This window comes from Lissotriton helveticus, chromosome 7, assembly GCF_964261635.1.
Source record: "Lissotriton helveticus chromosome 7, aLisHel1.1, whole genome shotgun sequence".
NCBI classification, from domain to species: domain Eukaryota; kingdom Metazoa; phylum Chordata; class Amphibia; order Caudata; family Salamandridae; genus Lissotriton; species Lissotriton helveticus.
The window spans coordinates 1,730,430,363-1,730,451,274 of record NC_136068.1 but is presented as its reverse complement, the minus strand read 5'-3'; the positions used below and the strand labels follow the sequence as shown (position 1 = coordinate 1,730,451,274).

The window sequence follows — 20,912 nt, the reverse complement described above, 5'->3', positions numbered from 1 at the left end:
AATAAAGGAAAATATTTCAGAAAATGAATGGATATTTAGAAAAAAACAATAATCAAGTAAGTTGTACATTAACAAAAACATCTAAAAACAATATTCTATCCACAATGTTAATGTAATAAAGATCTAAACCCTGTTATAAAATAAAAACCGATATACTTGCCTTTCATATTTAAAACTTCAATAGAATAAAAACCATAATGCTATGAACTTGATATTATGTATTATGAAAATTGTGCCATCGATATTGGGGAACCACACGTAAATTTAGAACTTATTTCACACTGCATTTCTTTCTTGGGCTGTGACCTCCAAGTTCATTGTGATTCATAAGCAGACAAATTATGATACATTAAAGATTTCCCAAAACGGTACCGCATGCAGCTGGAGTCATTTCTAGATGCCCCTCAAGGAAGGGACCTCATTTTTAGGTATAGAAGATAATAAGGAGGTGATTATGATGGCGGTTAGACCGCAACCTTTTACCACCCGCTATATTAGGATGGCGGGCGGTGTGATGGCAGTCGACCACATCAACCCCCACACATCTGATGGGCTCCCAGAGTCCGCCGGTGCCTCGGAAGACCTCACAATCACTGCAATGGCGGCGGTGCTTACCGGGCACTGCCGTAGGGTTTACGATGTCTCTCCCCGCCAGCCATTTCAAGACAGTTCACCCACCATAGAAAGGTTGGCAGAAAGGGATATTGGGGGCCCGTAGGCCCCCTTACTACCTGGCCCTCCAATGTGGGCCCTGGGGAGCACCTTTGTTGCCCCCCTACATGTCCCTCCACCATGTGGCAGGCACTGCATGGCGTCTGCCATGTATTGCCGGCATATGAAAAGGGACCTCTTTCTGTGGTTGCTGCAGCCAGCAGCACCTGCAGCAATACAAAATATAGGCATTGCAACAACGGTGGTGGTGGTCGCATTGTAATGCCTATGTAAGGAATGTCAACAGCCTGTCGAGCGGTCATGATTTCTATCATAATCAGTCCCTAAGAGCACGCTTGTGTGTCGCCATGTTGTCTGCTAAGTTCTTCATCAAACTAGAAAAGTCAATTAAATGCTTTTTAATTTAGGTTATGGATTTATTGGTCCTACAAGTTGTAGAACCATGTTCTTTGACTCTGACTCTGGATATAAAGTGCCTTTTTTTATTCTGTAGATGTCTCATCATTTTTGAGAAACAGGCTTCAGGATTTTTTTTCAGTTTTTGCAACAGGAGTAATTGAGGTCCGATACATTTTAATGTAATGTTGATGTTGTTTATAGTTTTTGGATGACTTGTTGCTTATTAACAATAGTTTTCATACACTTCTATGCTACCAAACTGCCCCACTGAACAAAACACATAAGGGTTTGAACTGTATTTATTTTTTTATTTTTAAATGAATGTATTCAACACTTCTTGGCCCTATCATTGGTCCTGGTGCTTCCATGCAAATCGGGAATAACAAGGAAGGGAGGAATACTGCACTCTCAATCACCCACCTTCTTACCTGAGAGCTGGTGAACTTGGGTAAATGGGTTAAAAATATTGTGAACTATTGTGTGAATCAGCTGTGTTATTCACAATTCCTTTGACAATCCACCAGCAAACCAGCCACCCAAGCAATAGTATATTGGAGGAAGCTGAACTGTCGAATACTTCTCCGGAGCACCCAACTCTAAAACAGAAGTGCTTTTGAGACAAGGACACTTTAGAGATATCTTTAGTGTGCCTTTGGGACATGGCTTCTAGGAGCTGAGCCACAGCACTTGCACCTGTGACCCTTCTATCTCCTTAGTCTGCCAGACATTGTTACAGTGACCAACTACAGCTCACTACCCCTACGAAATGCAAACATTTACGGATAAATTAGGCGAATGTCATAGTCCACAACTTACCTCACGCTGATGCTGCGACTCTGGTGAGCTTTGAGTTTCCTGAATGGAGAAATTATGATATGTTAACATTCACATTTGAGATAATGAATGCCGCATGGGGTTTCATCAGTATACTTGCTCAGGAAGGGACTTAAAAGAAAACCTGATCCTGACAATGAAACAGGGCTAAGACTATTTTATCATTAATTTAATAATTATCATTGCAGAAATATAATGTTCTTTTTCAAAAACAAAGTCTGTGATGAGAGAATTAAAAAAGGTCCAACTGCCAGTCATAATACAGCGGCCGGACAGACAGTTGAGGGGGTTGCTGCCCTGCAACCGTGGGTTTGGCCGTTCATTGGAAAGCCAAACTTATAATCCCGCCCTTATTTACCTAAACACCGAAATCTTCACTGATCCACTGAAAGATCAAGTCAAAGACTGAGTCAAAGCTACAGCATCATTGTGGGAAAGACGTCTCCCTCGAATTTGTCACAATTTTGTCAGGTTTAGAGATTTTAATCTAAGCAAACCATGTATACCTCCAGATCTCACAAGCCCAACCAGAGGCCATAAAAATCTGGTACGCCTCAGTCAGCCACCATCTCTCTCTAGAGAGAGAGAGAGAGAGAGAGAGATAGAGAGAGAGAGAGAGAACATAATCCTGACAATGCTAGAGAGAGAAAGAGAGAGAGAGAGAGAGAGAGAGAGAGAGAGAGAGAGAGAGAGAGAAAGAGAACAAAGAACCACCACCAACTGATTGCACTGGGCTGCCTCACCAGCGCCTAGCTGCAGCACCTTCAAAGCCATAGGCAGACTGCCGTTGGATTCAGAGATGAATCCGGTGAGGGCGGTGCGGCGGTGGCAGTCCCATGGTGGTGCCTTTCAAAGGCTTGTATGTGAGCATTAGGAAGACTGTGCTGTGGGAGCACAAAAGCACGTTCCTGCACGGCATGGACTGTGCAGTCCATGCAGTGCAGGAACAGGGGGTGCATACCTAAAACGGGGCCCACCATGTGCCCCCCTGCATGTACCCCAAGGCCCAGAGGCCTTCGTTTACTCACCATCACCCTTTTCATGGGGGCTCACCACCATGAAAAGGGTCGTAGTGAGGAAACATGCTTGGCAGTGCCGCAGCAGCACCACCAGCATATTACAGCCCACACCGCTCTGCGACCTCCCTGGGATCAGGGATCCTCTTGGGTTGCGGCGGTCCCAACATCGTAGTTGGAATATGGTAGTTGGCCTGCCAGTCTGGCGGTACAGGGACTGCCACCACAGGTTTTGTATACCCGGAACCGCCAAACTCTTAATTAGGCCCTAAATTAATGTTTCTTTCTTAAGTGCTTTTGATTGCTCTTTTTAACCTCAAGTAGGAAAGAGGGTTTGTTCACTGGTACAAACCCCAAGCCAACCCCCAACGAGGTCATTTTGTGTCCCTGGTACCTCTAAAAAGATCTAAAAGTGACTTAAAATATTTTTTCAGCTCCCCCCCCACCCCCGAGCAATCTATTTTTGCAATTTATTCTCTACCTTGATGTTCTTTTCAGGACATTATTTAAAGACAAGTGGAGCGTATTTTGGTTGTAAACAATGGTTGATATCCTGATATCAATTTCTCTTTCGCAAGTGTTTTTAATTTTCTTTTCCATTTCAAAATGGGGGAATTGGCCCACTGAGTCTGCTTTCCATTTCATGAGAACCTAACAGCCCTACTAGTGTGGCACTAAATGACCAGAGATTATAGTAACATAGGGATAATATATCATTAGTACACAACAATTACACCACTGGAGTCATCGCAAGCCATTAAATCAGCATGAGAGGAGACCCCAATTAGACATGCATTGTTTGATATAAAGGGGATGAATCAAGCAGAGCACCATCCACTATATGTACAGTTTGGTAATGGTTTATAGCAAGGGCATATGCCAAAGGGTCCATTCATGTGTCTCGCCAAACAGGCAGATGCACACCTGAGAAGGAGGCACTGAGTCAGCGTGCCCCGGCCCCTAGGTGGGCACAGTTGAAATTTCATCCGATGCCCCAATATGGCAGGTAGAGGGAGGAGAATGGGAAGATTTGGAAGGGTGGGGCGGATGGCCACCGGCAATGGCCACATCTTTAGATTGCACAGCCATCCCTGCAGCCTCACCGAAGCTCACAGCCATGTGAAGGCACCTCTCCGGAAGCTGTGCTAAGCAGGTTTAGAATAGAATATAACACAATTGTGCTAATAAAGCATGGCAAATACTATTTTAGTTCTATTTGAAAATATGTAAGCTTCACTGCAGTAATGTGAGGTTCACTTGGAAAACCAATACATACTGCGTTAATGAATAATAGGGTCTTTTACAAATGTTTCTGACATTATCTTCATGTTAAACTAATGTTCAATTATGCAGGGGCTAGACAGTGCCTTACACATGTATGCTCACACAACTTGAATGGTTGTGGTGAAGGTCACTGCAGTCTGACAGCTCCCAATAAAGAATGGCTCCCATGGCCAACCGTCCAAACTGCCCCAATAGTTACAACAGAGAAACAGGAGGGAGAAGCACTCACATAAAGGTATAGAAAAAAGAGTCTAGTAAAAACCTTGATTAATGCATGAACTCTCTAATGAGAGTTAAAAATCAGAGTTACATAGAATTCAAATCAATAGATGCTGACATCACAAAACACATCTGTTTTGACAAAGTGCATTCTTTATTTCTGTGCTTCAACTTTAAAAACATGGTTAAGGATACAGTCAAATCTTTTTGTACTTTAGAGATTTGGAGATTAGACATTAGGACTTATTCAGGGCTGCCGAGAACATATAATACAATACTTCAGAAACACTCACAATACGAAAAAAAACAATGTAAGTATTGTGTACACAATATGCCAACAAAGAACAAAAACAACAAAGTTAAAAACAACATATGATGAGCATTAAAACAGAAATATCTCATATGAACAGTTATGTTCCTGAAAACATCCAGAAAGTAGACGTTATGGTCCAATTAGTCGTTTACGATATCAATACAACCATTTCACTGTACCAAAGTAAAAAAATTAGTCTGTTTATCTATGAACGCATGCTCATTGTTTCTACTTAGATATCCTGTGCATTTGGGATGCCTAGTGACTGTGCAATGCATGTCTTCCCCTATTTATGTATTTCTTAGGGACTCTATGATACAACTTTACTGTGAATTATATGGCCAGTATAATTACAGATTACATATGTGTAGTTTACGGTAAACCAAATCTCTATTTTACATTCTCATTAAGTCTGTTTGGGATGAAGGTTTCTTATTGTCCACTGTTCTGATTATTGTGGTGGTGAGCTTTACTCGTTTTTGTTTTTTGGCGAGTGTGTTGTATAATCTGGGTCTGGTGTCTTTTATCTACTAAATCACTTTCACTCAAACACGGATTCACTGGCTTACTTGTTATGTTTGTCTGTACTATCCTTATGTTGCTGACATCTTACTTATTTCCTGAACGTAGGGGTCGATTACAATGATGGTGGGAGTGTCAACGCCAGCCTGTTGGTGGTGATCCCACCGCCATTGGAACCCCCTAATCCGTCCAACATATTACGATGGCGGGCGGCTTTGTGGTGGTCAGAAAGACCGATCAGCAGGCAACTGACGGGCTCAATGAGCCTGCCCGTGTGGCGGAGAAGGTTGTATTCCCTTTAATGGTGGCAATGCCTGCCAGGCACCTGCGTAGGGATTACAATGTCCCTTACCTCCTGTCTGTCAGCAGCAGTGTTGAGACCAGGCAAGCGGAACAGGACTTTGGGAGCCTGTAGTAGCCCCTCTTCACCCTGGCCCTCAGCTGTGGAGCCCCCTACATATCCCTGCACTATGTGGTAGGCACTGCATGGTGCCTGCCACTTAGTGCAGGGATATGTATTGCGTCCCCAATTTGCATTGCGACTACCATGGTGATGGTCGGATTGTAATGCCTCAGTTGGGACTGCTGACAGTCTGTCGGGCGGTCCCATTTCCGATAGGATGGCAGGCGGACAAAAGTACGCCAGCCATCTTAATCAGCCCCATAGTGCTCTATATGTGTATTTATATAGTACCTTTTCTTTTTTGTGTTTTTCAAGGAAATTGATTATCCTTTCTACAAGGAGGACCTATTTACAAATAGCTCATCAAGAATGGCATATTGTACGCCTTAGCTACTTGTGATAAGCAGAATTTTGGTCAATTATTCAGTGCTGTGTGACTGTACGACAGATATAAGTTCATGTTACTGATGGAAGAAAACCTTTCCCTTTCATGAGCGATTTATTTGTTGATCTTAAATGTAAGATCAATTAATTTCAGTGTTATCAGTGCTGCTTTCAGAGTTACTACAATTCACCAAGATGTGTTGGGTATATAGTGATTTAAGTTATACTTTCATGGTTATCAGCTCTGTTTAAGTAAATGTAACATTGTAGGACGGGACATTACACTATTTCTTATATTTTGCTTTGTATACAGGGAAATTGTTGTATTGATATCAGAAATGTGTAATGCACCAAAATGTCTTCTTTTGGGATGTTTTCAGAAATATAACTGTTGGTATGAGATATTTCGGTTTTAATGCTGGTCATATGTTGGTTTTAACTCTGTTGGTTTTGTTCTTTGTTGGTCTATTGTATATATAATTGTATTATATTTTGTAGTTGGCTTTTGTATTGTGTATGTTTCTGCAGGCTTGTCTTGTATGTTCTTAACAGCCCTGAAGAAATCCCAATGTCGCAAGATGAAATGCGCTGGATGTGTCCTTATCCATGCTTTTAAAGTTGTAGCAAAGAAATTGTTATTGCAATTGCATTTATATAGTGCTTACTACCCCTGATGAGGCATCAAATCACTTTTCGGCGAGTAGCACTCTACAGCTGAACCCAAAAATGATTTCTGGTGAATTAGTATAGGGAAATGTGAAATTAATTTGAGCAGTGGACATGTCACTGTTAGTTGGATTGAAAAGGATTCTGCAGGAATAGAAGAAAGAAGGGTCTAGAAGGTTTATATTTTATTTTAGATCATAGCAGCAGGAGGAGGTTTGGGATGCGTAAGTGAGAGATGGAAGGGGAAGTGTCTGTATATGTGGATTAGGGAGAAGATGAGGCATCAGATGAGTCTAGAAAGGATACATGAGGGAAGAGTTTTTAGAAAGGCTTGTTTGGGAGATCTGAATAGTAATAGAAGTTTGAGATGATGCAAGGATGCTTAGAGGAGGGAAGAATCTAGAAAGGATTATTTTGGGGATCATAGTAGTAGAATGGTGTTTGGGATAAGTCAGAGAGTAGAGGTAGAGGATATATTGAGAGAGGTATAGGGTGAGAAATAGACTAGTGGAACGAGGAGAGTAGTAGAATGAGGTTTTGGATGAGTCAGAGTGGAGGTGGGGATATATTGAGACTGGTATTGCATGAAATATAGGGTAGTGCATTGGTGAGGCTGAATTAGGATCAAGGTAATACATATAAAGATACATAAGTACATAGAAGGTATATAGTATAAGGAAAGTAATATATCTAGATGTAAGTTGTATTTTAGAAACTCAGACTTTACTGTACTTTAAGCTAATATGTTTGCTTTTATAATTTTTTTTGCCTTTAATAATTCAATAGAAGCAATTTTAGATAAATAGTTATGATAGAAATGTACCTATTTATGCAGAGACCTTTATACATTTCAAACATAGAATAACATAACCAGAAGTAATATGTACATTCATTAAGCAGACCTAATAAATATCTATATGTTTAAAAACATATTTATTATACCTATTTATACAAAGGAATACGCATGTATAGATACATACATGAAATCTAAATAAATGCTTATATACACAGGTATATGCTGTACATTTATGTTTGAGTATGGTGGTTATGTTTGCTCTTATTAGTCTTCTGAAGATAAGATAGTTATCCGTGGATCTTAAGTCACACCTACAGCTGGCTTTAGAGCCCTAAGGCAAGGTGCACTAAAGTTCATGTGAGGGCACATCTGCATGAGCAGATGCCTCCCTGTAATGCCTAATCCCATTGCTATATCAAGTTATGGTCCTTTACTCAGAGGAGAAAACATTTGTGTGCTGAGGTCGGATGGCCATGCTGTCACGTGAATATCCTTTTGGCAAGCTGGTCACGGTTGGTGAGCCTTTCCCTGCACCTCGGGTGTAGGCTGCGAAAAGTCTATCGCTGAGACGCTTTCTCTCCTGCCGCCAGGCGGTCTAGCTTCTGCCACTGAAGCAGTTGCCTTGTTTTGGAAAAAAGAGGAGGGCCTCCGTTTGGTGGTAAACCCTGAGGCCGTTGAGACTTAGGTAGCCTGCCCACATTTAGACTTGGGTGAGTGGTCCTGGGTGCCTGTCTTTATGCACCAGTAGGGACCCACCCTAATCCCTCCTCAGACTGTCCTCCCCATGGTCAGCCTGTCCTTTCTCCTTGTCAGACTGTCCTCCCCGGGGATATAGTCAGGCAACCCTCCCCAGGGGACCATCAGCAATGGCGGCACAAGTCATAGAAGCCATAGCCCAGAATTGGCCACTCTGTATTTTGGAAAAGGGAAACCTCCATTTTAGCTACAAAGGCCAAAGCAAGCTAAAAAAATTGGACAGAATACATGTAGAATAATTTGTTCAACCTGAATCAAGAATTTGCATCCAATAAACGGCGGTGAAAAAATTGCAGCGCAATATGTATATCTTAAAGTATAATGGTATTCTAATGTTAGTTATAAATATTGTGATGGTTTTAGTATAGATTCAGTAAAAATGATTTCGCTAATAACATTTTTAACCAAATAATTTTTTTAATCATCTAGGTTTTCTCCCAATAGTTATCTACCAAAAGACCTATAACTGAGAACCACATATATATTTGACACATATGTAGGCTAGAATACATATTTTAAAGCAATATTATGACATCAGTTTATTCAAAAAGGTGGAAAGGAAATGTAGTTACCTCTCCCATCCCATCTGTTCCGTCATCCCCATTTTCAGATGATGTCAGTTTCTGCCGACCTGATGATCTCTGAATACAAGAATGAAGAACTAAATATTGAGTCACAAATACCAAAATGTTTAAATCTTATCAGGGTAGACCTATGGACTTCTGGGAAGATGTTGGCAAACTCTTTGTGATGTCAAAGAAAGCAAAGGAAGCAGATGCAGTTAAATAAAATAAAAAAAATTGCAGCCCTCCCAGTAGCACGTTTGAAATGTGTTATCTTCCACACTTCTCACTGTGAACAAACAGGAAGATGTACCTGCTAAAATTTTGTTTTTTGGTTCCCTGCTCAATTTGATGTCTCTATTAAGCAGATCATGTGAGCATGTGCCTATGTATGTGACTCATACAGCACAAACTGAGCTCCAAAGGAACGCAAGATTGTACACAGTAGGGGGCTTATGGTCAGTAGCCTAGATCTACATTTGGAAGGAGTGGGGATAATTTCTCATGGGTGATGGTTTACAATTGAGAGGAGAAGATTACTGATGTGAGGCTTGGAGAGAGGATCAGAGAAAGCTGTGGCCGAGAGACGAGTTAGAAGGAAACAAACTTGAGAAGTGGTGGGAGTAGGAACCCTTCAAAGGCAGCCTTGCATCTGGGTGGATACCCTTGGATGATAGGGTAACACCTCTACACTCAAACATGAAAGCCCATCAGGGTTAACAACAGTGTATCCCAACCAGAAGGGACATCCATAGTAAGGGCACTGCATCCAACCCCAATAATTCTAAATGATTTCTTAGCAAACCTGGCATACATCGAACCTGCTGTTGTCTGATCACCAGCCCAGGGATAAGCTTCTATCTAGCCAATGCTCATGTGTGGTTTTAATATACCTTCCGATTCTTAAAGCTCCTCTGCTTTGGTGGACTTTGCTGTAGATCCTGCAGAGCAAAAATATGGACTGAGAGAATAGCCACAACATTCCAATACAAGGTACAAATTATTTTTCAACTGATTTATTGTAAATGGTGGCCATTAGTTTACATAATTTATTTAGGTTCACTTTGCATTGTTGTGAGCGATTACTTGAGATAAACACTAGCTCGGCCCATGTAGCCCAAACCAGCATTCAGAAGGCAAAACATGTGTAAATTTAGGGGGTATTGCACTTGCATGTTGTGATCTAAATACAGTTGTACAACAAGACTGTAGCTATAATATTGACCACAAGAAAATTGTGATAAGTACACATATGTACGTATAAATGTACTATTCCTAACTTCACCTCCTGATAAAATATATATACCTTCAAGGTACATAGATATGTAGATAAGAATAGTAAAGCTATGGTTACTTACTTTCACAATATTTTAGTAGTTGATAACCTGATATCCATTCTATTTTGGGGCACAGATGATAACACAGAACCACTGTTGAACACAGACGTTAATATTAAAGAATTGTGTTTATCTAAAATACTTTCTGTCTTTCATTGTCTAGCCTTGACAGACATGAAAGATCCTGTATGTGAATGCTTCCATGAATGTTGGCTTTATTATCACAATCGTAAAAGACACAAATATTGATTAAAAACTGTTTTGTGACATAAATATCATGTCAAAAATATTTTCATTTAAAACATTTAATGGAACCGAATATCTATTTCAAGAATATTGTTTTTTGTATATAACCCACACTTTTAAAGAATAGTTTTCTATTTAATATTAATAACTTTAATAGAGCTGTAATAAAAATAATTTTCAATTAATCAAATGTGTATTAATATATTCATTTTAGGAGTTAGTATTATTAGCATAATGGTATTAGTTTACTATAGCGTGTAAATCTAAATGTGTAACTTTATCATTTTTCAAATTTATTTAGTCATTTATAATGCACTAGTGCATTATTGAGTTTATATTGGAATAGGGAGGGAAGGTATTTAAATCATAGTTTGTTTTTCAATGTTGATTTTTTTTAGATGTAAATTAATTATTTGGCTAGTAATTATTTTAATGGTTTTATTGCTTATTTGATATTTTATTTATTATACTTTAATTTGTGTATTTTTAAACATGTTTGTTCATATGTTCAAGTTTAATCAGTAACTTATTTGTTAGTAGTCGGTCACAGTGTTTACAGGAGAATGGGGTTGGAAGGTAATTGAAATATAAATTGAGGTATACATTATGGGTTTATGATAATTATTTTAGATTATCATTTAAACATTTCATCGGTTATTAATTATTTTTTTGCTTATTAGAGTAATTGGTATTTTATGTATTCTGGTTCAATTGTAAATGTATATTTGATTTGTGTATCATTTCATTAGTAGTTTACAATTCTGTAGCAGGTTTTTTTACTTGTAAGGCACTAGGGTGGGAAGTTAAGTAAATTATAAATGATGTTCTTTTTATTTTAATTACATTTACAAAATTAAATAAACATATACTTCGTTATTCGTTAGATACATTGTTTAATTGATTAAATATTCATTTATTTATTTAATTTGTGATTTATAATTTATATTTAGTTTAATTTGTAAGTTATATTTTAGCAGTGGCTGTTTAGAAAACTAGGCTGTGGAATTATTCAAATTATGAATATTTTTAATACATTTTTCATGTTGCCTAAATATATGAATTTCTAATCAATAGTTATCTTTTTATTAAGTCATAATGTGACTATTTATTTTTATTTGAATTTGAATTTTAATTAATTGATAAGCGCGTTGAAAAATATGTGTAAAATATATTTTATATTAATCATTGTTCATAATTCTATTTGTTTTATTAGTAATATGTATGTCTATTATTTTCTTTATATTTAATTGTTTGTGTTTTTCGTTGTTTAGATTGTAAGGGGGAAAGTGAATTTTATTTAAATGTTTCATTTATTAGTCTTAATTTATATCCTATATATAAACTTTATTTTAATCATTTTTGTTAAGTATTTACATGTTTTAAAAAACAAATGTTATGAGTTGGAATGTTACATCTAACCTGCTTGAAGTGCAACACTTTCCCCATTGTTGCTACTATTGGAGTAAGAGTGGTAAATCTAGCAACTCTAAAGTCCAACACAGTCTATTTTTTAGATTAGAGTGGGAATAGTAACTCTACATCTTTGAAAATCCAACACTTCCCTGCTTTTGCTTGCACTGTAGTAGGAACAGTAAACATAATCAAAGCAAGGTGTAACACGATTCATATTTTTGTCAAAATTGAAGGTACATTTCTGATTTTAGATTTCTTATTTCTTTTCAATTGTTACTCTTGAAATAATTTGTTCTTGATTATGTTGAAATCATTTTATTTTAAATGTATTATCCAAATTTGATTAGTTTAATTTTTATATAGTTTTTTTACTAAATGTTATTTAATTGAAATGTTGTATGTATTGTTAATATTATTCATTTAATTTGGTATACTTGTTCAACCATTGTTTTTATATTTTTTCAATAAGTATATATTTTTATTCATATACTTATTTTAAAGTAATTTGTAAACTATTATATATGTTAATTCTGATGTATACATTAGGATAGGTTTATTTGTTTGTTCTATTTGTATATGTTTTTACTTTTCTGCTATTATTAATATATAAAATCTAACTTATTTAAAAATTGTAATTATTGTTAGTATATGCTGGAGTGGGAATAGTAATTTTTCCCTATGCTATCCAACACTTTCCCTAGAGTTGCACTCAATGTAGTGTAAAATGTAGATTTAAAAAATATTAATTATGTTAATATTTGAATTTACAATAATTGTTTTTAAAATAATGTTTATGTTATAGGTATATATATATATATATATATATATATATATATATATATACATATATAAAATATATTTATAACGTTATAATTAATTACAATTATTATGTATTAATTATGTATAAGTATATATATATCATCACATGGTGTTGCAAATGCAAGAGAAAAAAACACTAATTGAAATCGTGCAGTGTACCATTTAAAAGGGATGTTTGTTCATTAGCCTGACGATCTGTGACCAAGGACGGACGCCCGAAACGCGTCAGATTTGGTAAACTCTCTTTCCGAATAAAACCTGCCGAAAAATCATTGGGACTCGCGTGGTCTTTCCTATTCCTGCCGGTGTGGTGGTGACGTTGTGAGAGACTGCTGTATTCGTATATATATATATATATATATATATATATATATATATATATATTCACTGAAAAAACCATAGGTTATAGACCATATATAGTTAGGAATTAGCATTTACAAAACCTTGAAAATTCACTGAAAAAACCATAGGTTATACACCATATATAGTTAGGAATTAGCATTTAAAAAACCTTATTTTACTCACACAAAACCATTGAAATTCCATATATAGTTAGTTGCACTAACTATATATCGCGCACCCGCAATCCACTGCTGATGATGTCACATATTACATCATTCATGACATGGTCAGTGACATCACTGATGACATCACTGATGACATCTCAAATGACATCACTGATGACATCTCACTTGACATCAATGATCACATCACTGATGATATCATTCATGTGATAATACAATGCATCTCCTCACACTCTAATATAACCTCCGTTACACCCAGTGTTAAATACAGAGTATAATTTTTGAAACCATTGACACACCAATACTAGTTACTACATACGCACTCACTGATTCCTATGTCTACACACACATTCACTCATACAATCATTCATACATACAATCACTCATCTTTACAACACTATCATATGCACTCATACACCTATACAGACACTCACACTCCATCCATGGAGTTACTCACACACCTAGTCAGTCCTGAAAAGAATCAATCACACTTCCATTTTCTCATCTATACAGTTAAACACAGAACACCTTACATTTTTGAAACATATACTAACACATACTTACTCTCTTATAGAATCACTGATACAAGTACACATTGATCTGCACAGAGTCACACACCTCCCAGCCAGCCATACACACACTCAGTCTCCCATACAAATACTTGTGCAACCAATCAATAACCCATATAGCTACTTATATAGCTACTGATCAACACATGCAGCAGCTTGCACAACAACAGACATACTGATGCACACTTTCAGACAGTTTAGTCACTAACCCGTGCATTCAGTAAGACGCATTTAATCACTCACTCATACAGTCAATCACGCACCTACTAAAACCTTCATTCAGACACTTATACATCCACTCATTCTTCAATATGTAAAACATATTTAAACTTTACAGAAACACATAATCACTGGATGTTGTCATCAGTGATGTCATCAGTGATGTCACTGACCATGTCATGAATGATGTAATATGTGACATCATCAGCAGTGGATTGCGGGTGCGCGATATATAGTTAGTGCAACTAACTATATATGGAATTTCAATGGTTTTGTGTGAGTAAAATAAGGTTTTTTAAATGCTAATTCCTAACTATATATGGTGTATAACCTATGGTTTTTTCAGTGAATTTTCAAGGTTTTGTAAATGCTAATTCCTAACTATATATGGTCTATAACCTATGGTTTTTTCAGTGAATTTCAATGGTTTTTTAATAGCAAATATCATAAGCTGTCGAATGTCAAGTACGTGGTAAGTGAAAACATTTTCGTGTTTATGCACACTGATCTGCTTTGAATGGTGCCCCCCCCCTCATTTCTATTAGGAGTACTCTCTCTTTGCAGATAGTGAAAGGTAGTTAACGCAGGCCTTTGCCCCCGTTGTAATCCGTCGTGCCTGCTTCTCTCTCCATTTGATTGATTGTTATCCAAGTATTTACTGTTTTAGAATTAGTTCTCTTTGGTTCATTCTCTATTTACAAACAAACACAGAGTCGCAATACTCTGTTTAGTCTTTGCAGATAACGAAAAATCGTGTAAAAAAAAAGAAAAGGAATCGAGCAAAATCAGTAGGCCACTAATGGGATCTCTTTTTGACCTCGCTAAAATAGAAACATTAGGAACAACCCCTCATGACAAATACAAAACTAGTGAGATGAACTGAACTCCACACAATGATGGCTGCAAAACAGCTCGGCTCCGCCACCCACCCCGCCCAAAATAACGATAAAGAGCGGCTGCCATGATTGGTTGCGGAATGGCCACAACGGAGCTACGAAATGGTGCTGCTCTCATGCTAACCCCAGCTTCGGTCTGAAACATCCAGAAACACTGTAGACTACCAATTCGATCAGTTCCGGTAGCGCCCCAATGTAACCCGGTAGAGAAGAACTAGCCCTCCCCTCTTTGACTGATGGTTCTTGTTGCCTGTCCTTTCTGTTGTCATTTAACAGAACTATTTAGCCTGCTGAAAGGGGTTGTGTTTCGACCGCTGGTTGGTGGAGACATTTTGACTATATTCTGGACCTGCGTTGTCGCGTAATGCGTCATATGACGCGCCGCGTTAGCGCATCCGGAAGTCATCCGGGGCGCGCAGCGCGTAACGTAAGCATAACAAGTCATGTGACTTGTTAATAAAACTTTTCATTGGTTCATTTTACTTTTCTTATTCTAATGATGAAAGCCTTGGTCATATCACCTAAAAATGACGCTTTTAATTACTTCCGAACATTATTTTCTCTTAAATATATGTTATAATGTTCCAGGCTAATGTACTTTCCCGGAAATTTTACAACTGTCCTGCAAGTAAAATATATTCTTTTTTCGAGAAAAAGAGCGTTTCTTCGTCCCATGACGGAGCCGTTGAGCAAAAGAGGGTCGACCTGCTGTCTTAGTCGCCGATACGCCTGAATATGAGATTCTTATCGATCACTTTATGTTGCAGGAATAGAAAACACAACAGCCCTTGACCATTTATCTTTACTGCGTTCCTTCGTATTATACCTTTTACCCTTCATGTAATTGGTCTGCTTTATTTCACTTGCCTTTTAATGATTCTAAAACAGTGACTATTATTAAAAACTTTACCAATGTATACACTACTACCATGTTTTCTTTTAAAAACCTTTATTGTGAAAATTTCATTATACAAATACGAGCCTATAACCACGTGGGCCTGCCACGGAGCAAACTGTAATCGTATATGATGAATAGACATTTACACTGTAGAGGAACGTAACGGGCGGGCCATTAGGTTGCAAAAACTAAGGTGTCTAACAGTTACGGAATCGGTGGACGTACATTTTATAATTAAAATACGACAGGGCCAGTTACAATAAAATTATCTAGATATACATTTGCGGGCAAGTACCATGGGTGACGTTAATTCGAATTTTCAACAGTACAGTAATCAATAACACATCAGAACTTAATATCAATAGGGATGTCGAAATATTCAATCAATTCTCGTCCCCGCCCGCCATGTGCTTCAAAACTGCATACGTATCTCGTGATTTCAAGGTTCTGCAACCAGTACACAACAAGGAGTTACGAGTCCCATTTATTCCGGCGCCATTTTGAGCGAGGACGGGCAGGTCCAGGATATAGTCAAAATGTCTCTACCAACCATCGACTATGATGATGTTCATATGCTGTATTTATTAGAGTAACACTCATCTGCCCACATGAAATTAATTTACCACAATCTAAACATGTCATTTTAATCTTTCCAAAGTTCTTCTAAATATTTGGGACCGTTTCCCTTGCCTCTGAAGCTCTCAGTGCCACTTCTTTGATGAATGTACTAGCAGGTCAGGGGTTCTCCTCCAAATCTCTCTTTTATGCAGCACTATAATTAATTGGTGCCACCTCTCCATATGACGATGCATGGTATAGTTACCACAACTATATATTTTTTCGGTTCCTCTGGAGAGTTCATCGTGGCAGATGAAGCGTGTAACATACCGGGCATTTACCTTTTTTTGCATGTACAGGAAAGGAAAAAAAAATCGAGCGTTCGAGTTCTTAGGTGTCCCAGGGCCATTTTAGTGGACCAGGCCCAAATCCAAAGAACAGCTATCTCACAGGCTAATGGGGCGACCCACGCCGAGTTTCAGCATTGTAGGATGACCACACAAGTACAGCAACTTGCTAGACATCACCTCGGTGCCATCCGGATCTCGGCGCCCCACTGCAGATGAAGTGCCTCTCAACTATGAAACCACCACGGTGACATCCGGATCTTGGCGCGTTGTGCTGCCTTCGGCCTATTCGCACATCGGTCCGCTACTGACGCCATCTCACAGGCTAATGGGGTGACCCACGCCGAGTTTCAGCATTGTAGGATGACCACACCAACTTGCTAGACATCACCTCGGTGCCATCCGAATCTTGGCATCTCAACGCCTAGTGGTATCTTCCATACAGAAAATATTGTTACGCTGCCTTTGGCCCCATTCGCACATCAGTCCGCAACTTAGACATCACCTCGATGCCATCCGGATCTTGGCATCTCAGCGCCTTGTGGTGTCAGTCAGAAAATATTGTTGCGCTGCCTTTGGCCCCATTCGCACATCAGTCCGCTACTGACACCATCTCACAGGCCAATAGGGCGCCCCACGCCGACTTTTACCATTGTACGATGGCCACACCAGTGGCACAACTTCCTAGACATCACCTCGGTGCCATCCGAATCTTGGCATCTCAACGCCTAGTGGTATCTTCCATACAGAAAATCTTGTTACGCTACCTTTGGCCCCATTCGCACATCGGTCCGCAACTTAGACATCACCTCGGTGCCATCCGGATCTTGGCATCTCAGCGCCTTGTGGTGTATTCTCTTCAGAAAATATTGTTGAGCTGCCTTTGGCCCCATTCGCACATCCGTCCCCAACTTACACATCACCTCGGTGCCATCCGGATCTTGGCATCTCAGCGCCTTGTGGTGTCTTCTACTCCGAAAATATAGTAGAAAATATTGTTGCGCTGCCTTTGGCCCCATTCACACATCAGTCCGCTACTGACACCATCTCACAGGCCAACAGGGCGCCCCACGCCGACTTTTACCATTGTACGATGGCCACACCAGTGCCACAACTTGCTAGACACCACCTCGGTGCCATCCGGATCTTGGCATCTCAGCGCCTTGTGGTGTCTTCAAATCAGAAAATATTGTTGCGCTGCCTTTGGCCCCATTCGCACATCGGTCCGCTACTGACGCCATCTCACAGGCCAACGGGGCGCCCCACGCCGACTTTCAACATTGTAGGATGGCCACAGAAGTGCGACAACTTACTAGACACCACCTCGGTGCCATCCGGATCTTGGCGCGTTGTGCTGCCTTCGACCTATTCGCACATCGGTCCGCTACTGACGCAAACTCACAGGCCAACGGGGCGCCCCACGCCGACTTTCAGCATTGTAGGATGGCCACACCAGTGCGGCAACTTACTAGACACCACCTCGGTGCCATCCGGATCTTGGCGCGTTGTGCTGCCTTCGGCCTATTCGCACATCGGTCCGCTACTGACGCAAACTCACAGGCCAACGGGGCGCCCCACGCCGACTTTCAGCATTGTTGGATGGCCACACCAGTGCGACAACTTACTAGACACCACCTCGGTGCCATCCGGATCTTGGCGCGTTGTGCTGCCTTCGGCCTATTCGCACATCGGTCCGCTACTGACGCAAACTCACAGGCCAACGGGGCGCCCCACGCCGACTTTCAGCATTGTAGGATGGCCACACCAGTGCTGCAACTTGCTGGACACCACCTCGGTGCCATCCAGATCTTGGCGCGTTGTGTTGCCTTCGGCCTATTCGCACATCGGTCCGCTACTGACGCCGCCTCACGTGCCAACGTATTTTCTCCTAATTTTACACCCTATGCCGCATAACAGGTCATGTGACTTGTTTATAAAACTTTTCATTGGTTCATTTTACTTTTGGTTTCCTAATGATGGAAGGCTTGATCATGTGACCTAAAAACAACACTTTTCATAGGATGAAAACTTTTTTTTTTCCCCAAACGATGAAAGCCCCACCTTGTTTCTGGATGTTTCAGACTGAAGCTGGCGTCAGCATGAAAGCACCACCATCTCGTAGCTCAGTCGTGGTCATTCCGCGAGCAATCATGGCAGCCGCTCCCCACCAGAAGCCTGCAGGAGTCGGAGCCCCCAAAACTTTGGATGAATTCTCAAGGCGGAGGGGACGCTTTCGAGAATGAGGTCCAAGACCTAGCAGACAAGCGTCCGATTTCCAAGGTGTCCCAGGGCCATTTCAGTGGACCAGGCCCAAAAAGGAAACAGCCTGCCGCCATTTTGAGAGTCCTGTGACAGCCGCCTATCGCTGCACCGCAAGAGTGGGCGCAACTCAGCTGAATTGCGGCTTTTGACACAGTGGACCAAAAACGGACGGAATGGCAACTGAAACGGTAAAGGGGCGCCCCACTACAACAGATGACACTCCACCTGGAGAGGCCCGTTCACGCCGCCTCCCCCGGGGCGCTCCACGCCGTTATTCGGAGCAGCATTGTAGGATACCAAAACCAGTGCGGCAACTTACTGGACATCACCTTGGTGCCATCGTTCTGCTGCCTTGGAACTATTCGCGCAACAGTTTGCTACTGATGACCCACCCCCCGCGACGCCCCATGCCGTTATTTGCTGGGTGGCAACTTACTAGACATCACTTTCGTGTCATCTAGATTTCAACGCGTTCTGCTGCCTTGGAACTATTCGCACAACAGTTTGCTACTGATGACCCACCCCCCGCGACGCCCCACGCCGGAAATCTGGACGTTGTGCTGCGTTGGGACTATTCGCACAGCCGACCGCTACTTCGTTGTTTTTCCCTAAAAATGTTTATATGTTATTACTATTTTTGTTTTCTTGTATATATTTATAAATTATTAAAGTTTTATAATCTTACTACTTTGTCGGAGTGCTATATATTTTTAATGTGACACATAATTGTAAAAACTTTGATGTACAAACAGTCATCCCTGGAATCTTCCGCTTCAGGCTCGGTCCCCTCCCCAATCACAATACAGGATGGTTTTCAGATAATAGCAACGCTTCTGCTGTGACGAATCTCATCGAGTGTGGGCCTTGATCTACTATAACTCCTTTGAAGAGGGGTGATTCTTTACAGCTGTGGCCATAAACTACATCTGCAGGGCTAGCTGATACCCTAGGACCAGCCTGGACAATCGGACACAGAGGAAAAGGAGTGTCAGAGGGTGCGGTAGTGAATAGGGCGAAAGGGAGGTGTCGGGCGGGCACAGGGTGTGATTCTCAGGGAACAGCAGCGCAGATGGGGGAGGTTTATTACCCATGCATAAGACAGAGAGCGGGGGTGACCACTGCCTGGGGGAGATGTTTGCGAGGGTGGGGAGCCATGCTAAGGATCGACAGCGTGCACAGAGTGGGTCTGGTCAAGGCATCTAAAATGGCTGCCGTGCACGACAAAAGTGTGGCATTTGAAAAAAGACAAGATGGCGCAGACAATGTTTTTCAACACTTCCTGATTTCCTTCGAATCGAACGTTAACAGACGTTGGGGCATATTACCAAAGTTAAGCGATATTTATCCCTAACGATGCTTAGCAACGATTTTTTTACCGTCAGAAATTATCGCAGATAAACCTTGCTATTATCAAGGTTTATCGGAAATACGATAAAAAACGACCGCAATGCATTAATATCGCTGAAAACTCAGCGATATTCATGCATTACCGAGCTAATGCTCTTAGCCATGTTATCCACCTCCCATTGGATAACATGGCTAAGAACTGCTCAGGGCAGGTGGTAGCTTTTAGAGATATTCGCCCTTATCTCGAATATTTCCAAAAGTTGATAATAGGAGATAGCGATGTTAGCGACTGTTTCCAGTCGCTAACATCTTGGCATGCCCACTTTGCATGTCATTAGTGATAAATATCACTCACATGCAAAGTGGGGCCCAAGATGGTCGCTATCTTCTACTAGCCGTCGCTAACTGGTGTTAGCAACAGCTAGGTAATACACATATAATTTTATCTCCGCGAAGCGGAGCGCTGTTACAGATATATATCTTGTTTCTGAACGTTAATTTCTCAAAATGCACTGAAGCACATATATTGAGACCTAGCAAAGGCACATCGGGCTACCAGTCCCTACAATTTTGCCAAGTTTCGTGCAAATCCATTCAGCTGTTCGATCCTACCGAGAGACAAGATGGCGGCCGCTACGGACTGTTTGGAA

At 40.4% G+C, this 20,912-nt stretch overlaps 1 protein-coding gene across 1 annotated transcript in view; it reads right to left on the bottom strand.

The window, feature by feature from the left end:
* LOC144769666 (uncharacterized) overlaps positions 1-20,912 on the bottom strand; it is a 343,935-nt gene that overhangs the window by 159,698 nt on the left and 163,325 nt on the right. The window contains exons 15-17 of the mRNA XM_078653841.1: positions 9,721-9,768; positions 8,837-8,905; positions 1,888-1,926 (exon numbers count right to left, since the gene is read on the bottom strand). Of these exons, the coding sequence (XP_078509967.1) occupies positions 1,888-1,926; positions 8,837-8,905; positions 9,721-9,768 (156 nt within the window). The remainder of the gene's footprint in view (positions 1-1,887; positions 1,927-8,836; positions 8,906-9,720; positions 9,769-20,912) is intronic.